General features: G+C 36.2%; 1 protein-coding gene across 2 annotated transcripts in view; it reads right to left on the bottom strand.

Annotated features, from left to right (window-relative positions):
* Window positions 1-537: 537 nt before the first annotated feature.
* slc1a6.S (solute carrier family 1 (high affinity aspartate/glutamate transporter), member 6 S homeolog) overlaps window positions 538-6,000 on the bottom strand; it is a 45,582-nt gene continuing 40,119 nt past the window's right edge. For both annotated transcript variants that reach the window (XM_018243630.2, XM_041579917.1), the window contains 2 exons: window positions 5,789-5,923; window positions 538-1,454 (listed from right to left, as the gene is read on the bottom strand). In XM_018243630.2, the coding sequence (XP_018099119.1) occupies window positions 1,250-1,454; window positions 5,789-5,923 (340 nt within the window). In that variant the 3' untranslated portion in view covers window positions 538-1,249. The remainder of the gene's footprint in view (window positions 1,455-5,788; window positions 5,924-6,000) is intronic.

Genomic DNA, 6,000 nt, shown 5'->3' with positions numbered 1-6,000 from the left:
TGCTACTATATCCCTGGTCTTCAACCCACAACCCATAGTGACACAGTTTTTTCTGTATGTTAAAGGAATTGTTCAGTATAAATATAAAAACTGGGTAAATAGATAGGCTGTGCAAAATAAAAAATGTTTCTAATATATTTGGTTAGCCAAAAATGTAATGTATAAAGGCTGGAGTGACTGAATGTCTAACATAATAGTCAGAACACTACTTCCTGCTTTTCAGCTCCCTTGGTTTACACTGACTGGTTACCAGACAGTAATCAATCAGAGACTTGAGGGGGGCACATGAGTCATATCTGTTGCCTTTGCATCTAAGCTGAATGATGAGGATCAATTGTAAACTCACTGAACAGATATGTACCATGTGGCCCCCCTTCAAGTCACTGATTGGTTACTGCCTGGCCAGTCACTCCAGCCTTTATACATTACATTTTTGGCTAACTAACTATATTAGAAACATTATTTATTTTGCACATACTATGTATTTACCCAGTTTTTATTTTTACACTGAACTGTTCCTTTAATAAAGCAGCTCAGTTTTTGCCACTACGTGTGGTAATGTACTGTGATCTCAGACGACAGGAACTAAAATAGGCATTTGTATTACATCTCTATTTTAGTGAAAGGCCCCATATGTAATAAATACATTATTTACTATTATTGACTCTTCCATGATCGCGCAACAATTTCCTGTCAGAAATTTTTTTTTATGGGTCAGAGATTGGTTGAAAAGTAATTTACATGATTGGTCAACACAGATGGATCTGCCAAAAACCATTTCTCCATACACAGAAAATATTCAATGCTTGGGATATTCAATTATAAAAAATCAACACACAGTAGAGAGAGCTTAACACCTCGGTGAAGATTTTCAATGTATGATTGCAAATTATACTTTATGTACTATATTATGATGAAACCTCTTTTGGTACTTATTTGCTGTATCTCTAGTTATACAAATGGGCATGTTGTGCACATTTTCTAATAGGGAGAGTAATTTCATACCTTGGTGACTACTAATTGCAATGAATTAAACAATTGTATCACCCTTGTCCTTTTTTTACTATTGCCCATGTAGATATTTGTTAAATATCCAAACTCCCCCACTGTCAAATTTTAATCCTCTTTTTATAAAGAGATTCCTCCAAAAAAAGTCAAATAGTGCATGGATAGACTGATTCAGATGTCATGTACAAAAGGTAAGAATGCACTGTCAGTGTATAGCAGAGACCAATAATAGGACATGTCTTCACATGGATGTCTCACAGTTGGGGTGCTTCTGGTTCTGGATGTCATTTTCAGCACAGATGAGCTGGTATGGTTTCTCACACTCCTCTAGAACAGAGTTGCCAATCTCAGCATCATGCTGCTTCAGTTCATGTCTGGAGAGATGCTCAATAATACCGGCCCCTAGAGAGTCTCCAAGCACATTGGTTGTTGTCCTGAGACGGTCTCTGAAAGGCATGAAAGAAACAGAAAGCTCAGCTTTAGTAACTATTTTTCTTAAAATAACAGAGGAGGAAATTTATAGCTGACTGACAGAAGATCTTGGCTGCAATTTTAGTGTGTCTAATTCCACTTGTTTTCTTATTCAGATATAGTAAGCAATGTTCAAAAAGACAACCAGGAGAAATGGCACTGTTGTTTTGTAAACAGCAAACAATGCTACAATGAGCAACTTCACTTAATGCATTCTATTTCGCCATCTTAATCAGAGATTCAAATATTTAATGAAATAAATATTAACATTTTATTTGCATTAAAAAAGAAGGAAAGTTATTTATCACTGGGGTATGACAAATGTTAGGCCTCCCCAGTGATTATAAACACGTATCTAATACCTGGAGTACTTCTGAATGAGCACAACATTGCAAACTTCTTCCTTCTTCATGCAAGGTACCCATGCAAAGTAGAGTGAAAAAGCAGGTACCCATGCAAAATAGAGTGGATTATATTCACTGGGGGGTGTCTACCATTTAGTGATTTTAACTTTACTTCTTCATTAAACTTAAAAGTATTGTAGGGTATTCAACAAGCTATTTATATTGTTCCTCAAAAAGAATGCTTGGGATAGGCAGAAGGATGCCCATGTACAAGTTGTCCATCTCAACCAATCAGATGTTTGCTTGTAAAGTACTGTAAATGCTACTTCACATTGATTGCTTTAGGTCACTAAAACCACTGCTGAAGAAGTCATACAATAATTATATATGTGCAAATATATAACAATCATTTGTTACATTTCACAATACATTTGATTCTGCGAGTCCCCCATTTCATTGAAGTCTGTTTTGTGCATTGTTTTGTGCTTTGTGCAGAGGCATTTCAGTTGCTACTGCTGTCTGAGCAGCCCCGAATGCCGCCCCCCCCCCTGCTCTGCACTAGCAGAGCCGAATTTCCATTTCAACATGGAAATTTGTCTCTTTGCCGTCTGAGGCAAGATTCTCTTCAATTAAATTCAAGTGGCACACACCTTGTTCAAGCCTTAGTAGTTTGGGTGCACCTCCCACAGTGTTCTTCCACACTCGGTAACACTTGTACGTAGTCGAAAAGGGCAGCACTCTAAAAAAGCCTTTATTCAAACTTGATAAAGAGCCGTGCCTGGCTCGAAACATTGCTGTAATGCTGCCCTGCCATTAAGAATAAAGGATTTTAAAGTCACTTTGGAGTGCTGCCCTTTTCAACTATGAGGCAAGATTCTCACCTTGCCAATGGTGTAACATGATGTTACTGGGCTGCACAGCAGAATCATTTTAGGACCCCCAAAATATCCAGTGGTTGTCCTGTTTTACCAATATATATTACAATTCCTCATCAATTAGGTCTTCAAGGGGCCCCCCTATACCTCCTGGGCCCCCCTGCTGCCGCAGGGTCTGCTTCCACTGTAGTTACACCCCTGCACCTTGCCTCATGGCAGGAGTGGCCCTGGCTTTCAGCATTTTTCCTTTGTAGAGGGAACATCTGAGACATTACAGTATTGTAAAGTAATATTTTACTGAAATGGTACGCGTCTTGCTTTTAGCTGAGATCTGTCACATCTTAATAACAACAATAGAGAAACCATTTTTTATGCCTATGTATGCACATTTGCAACTATGATTCACAGTTTTTCCCCCAATCATGCTATTGCTTACAAATTGGATGTTCCTCAGGGCATCTAATATGATGCAATACTAAATAATGATTGTATAATTATTTAGTATTCATTCCAAAGAGGAACAAAACGTGCTTTGACTTAATACAGAGATTTGGAAAGGGAAAGTGACTCAAACTAAGAATTTAATCCTTTCTGCAACATTAAAATAACAAAAATGTAAGAGGTTCATATAAATATATTTTTTTCTCCCAAACTGTACACATAAGAAATGCTGTCTCTGTTTCTGCGGCTGATGATGTCTCTTAGCGTTTAAAATTTTTTAGGAAATTCCTTTATTTTATACCATGATCCACTCACCAGCATCAAAAACTTCTCCTTTAGGGGATCCTAAAGGAACTGCGTATATAGTGCATGCTGTTTTTAATCCCCAAGATTGATAGATGGCACACTCACTGCAAAACTAACTATAAAATTTCAGTCTTAGACCATAAACAACCCAAAACACTAAAGGGGTAAGGGGATATTTATTAAAACAAACAAAATCATGTGACAATTTGAATTGTGCGACTTTTTCGAATTTGGCTTTCGAAAAAAACTTTTTCAATTTGTCATACATAAACCAGTGCCAAAATGCCCTGAAACCCTCAAAGATCATGAAGGCAAGAAGCATCTTCCAATAGTAATAGGAACATCTGCTATTCTACATGATTTTGATAGGTTTTAGTTGGAGTTTTTTCGGATTTGGATTTGTCGCAGTTTTGTTACATAATAAATCCCAAAAAAGTCTTTTTTTGACCTTTAATAAATGTGCCCTTAAATATATTTTGCTGCACAATTTAGTCCTACCCCCCAACATTTCTTTTCTCTCAATAATGTTTTATTGGTTTTCAGTTTTTATAATAAACTCTGATACATTATACAATTACATGTAAAAATCATATACTTATCTTGTAAACACTAATCATTGTTACAGATCAATGATTCATAGTTACATAACAGCATATCTAAGACTTTGCAATCATACTCAATGTTATACATGTATCAGATAACTTTTATAAAGTGCAAAAGGAAGACAATGAATAAAGAAAAACATGAAAAGAATTAAAACAATAAAAATAAACATACAATAAAAAACAATACGTTTCCTATGTTCTTGTGTAAAGAGACGACCTGCCTCTTTCTAAAATCTATATCGACAAAAGATTAGATGGTAATGTGTCTCCATACCTACTGTATATTATATAATAATATTATAATCTAAGGTTGCCAAATTTTCTTAAATTGTAAGTGCTTCATATGGGTTTTTACTTAAGTTGACATGCATTATTGAAAATATTAAGTTATATATTCAAATCCTGAATAACTTGGGGACAAGTCCACCATATATGTACCATTGTACCTAGTTCTGAACAACCTCAAAAACAATTGCCTGAGGCTGTGGGAGCAAATTTTACTACTCTGGCTGAAGTTAAATACCACCTGAAAAGCACTCTGTACCCAGCTTCAAGAAGTATCATATCAATGGTACATTGTTTTTTAGATTTAACCAAAGCTTATTCCATTGCTCCTCATCTAGACCACTTTCCGATTCTTTAGTCCAATCCTTAATATATGGTAAGTCCATTGGCTGCTTGGGGGAAGTAAGGTGTAGATAGAGAAGTGAAATTGCCCTATAGGGAGGTTTTCCCGAAAGACAACGTTTAAAGAAAGTGGTGTTTTGTGCTTGGGACTTGAAGTGTTTCCAGTGAGTAATAATAAAATGTATAATTCTGCAAACAGCTCAGAATCTGGAAGTTGAACATTTTCCCGTAATTCAATTTTGGTGTATGAGCCCCGAGGGGTTAACATTGAATATATCGTTGTAAATTTTTGATTAGTCCACCACTGAAAAAGTTTAGCTACCCCCCAACATGTCTATATGCACTTTGAGGAGGAGATATATATAGAATTTCTATAATATTATGTCTGGATCTGCCCAACTGCCATGCAGTTACTAAACTGTGGGGATAGGATGTAGGATAGGATCATCCTAATAACAAGCCTTCAAATTATCCTGTTTCCTCACTGTGGGCTTTTTTCTACCAGAATTTTCTCAACTGCAAAAACCCAACCAAAAAACGACCTTAATTTGCTAATATTATGCCACAAATAATATATAAAATACTTGTTTTATCTTTTAAATCCCTTTTCATTACTGATTGCCTTAGATTTTACCCATTGATGTTTGGACTCAATGGAGGGGGTATCATAGTACCTATGTCTGTGCAAAATATTGATTTATTAACAGCTAACTTGTAAATGCCATTGCAACATGCAGTGACCATTTCTTATATTGGAGCCTTTTCTATAGCATCTCAGTAAGTAGCCAGCTATATGTGACAGTACAAAAGATAATTAAGGACAGAGCCATATTTATAACCATGGAAAATAAGGCATCTGTAAACGTAAGTTTACAAAAATGGCATGGAACTGGTGCAAATCTAGTTACCTTGCATGAAATGCGAGTTTTTGCAATGGCGACATGCAGAAAGAAGATGTGAGATTTACAAGAATGTTTTCTTGTATCATGAAAAAATGTACTATTGGATAGCGCTAGTAAAGCAATTTTAGGCTAAATATTTCCAAACAAGACCTTTTCTTGGCACCAATACATTCCTAAAACTGTAAGAAAAGTATGCATTTGATACTCACAGAAACCAATCCACTGCAATAATAAGAGTGATATCCTCTGTGGGGAGTCCCACTGATGTCAGGACAATCACCATGGTAACCAGTCCAGCCTGAGGGATGCCGGCGGCTCCAATACTGGCTGCAGTAGCTGTAATACTGTGGAAGGAAAATAATGGGAATAAATATGCATGCCTACAGATATCCAGATCTTCACAGAGTGAAATGCATGGGGA

The sequence above is a fragment of the Xenopus laevis genome, chromosome 1S (assembly GCF_017654675.1).
Source record: "Xenopus laevis strain J_2021 chromosome 1S, Xenopus_laevis_v10.1, whole genome shotgun sequence".
Classification (NCBI taxonomy): Eukaryota; Metazoa; Chordata; class Amphibia; order Anura; family Pipidae; genus Xenopus; species Xenopus laevis.
Note: the sequence above shows the minus strand (reverse complement) of the source record. Positions and strands in the feature narration are given on the sequence as shown.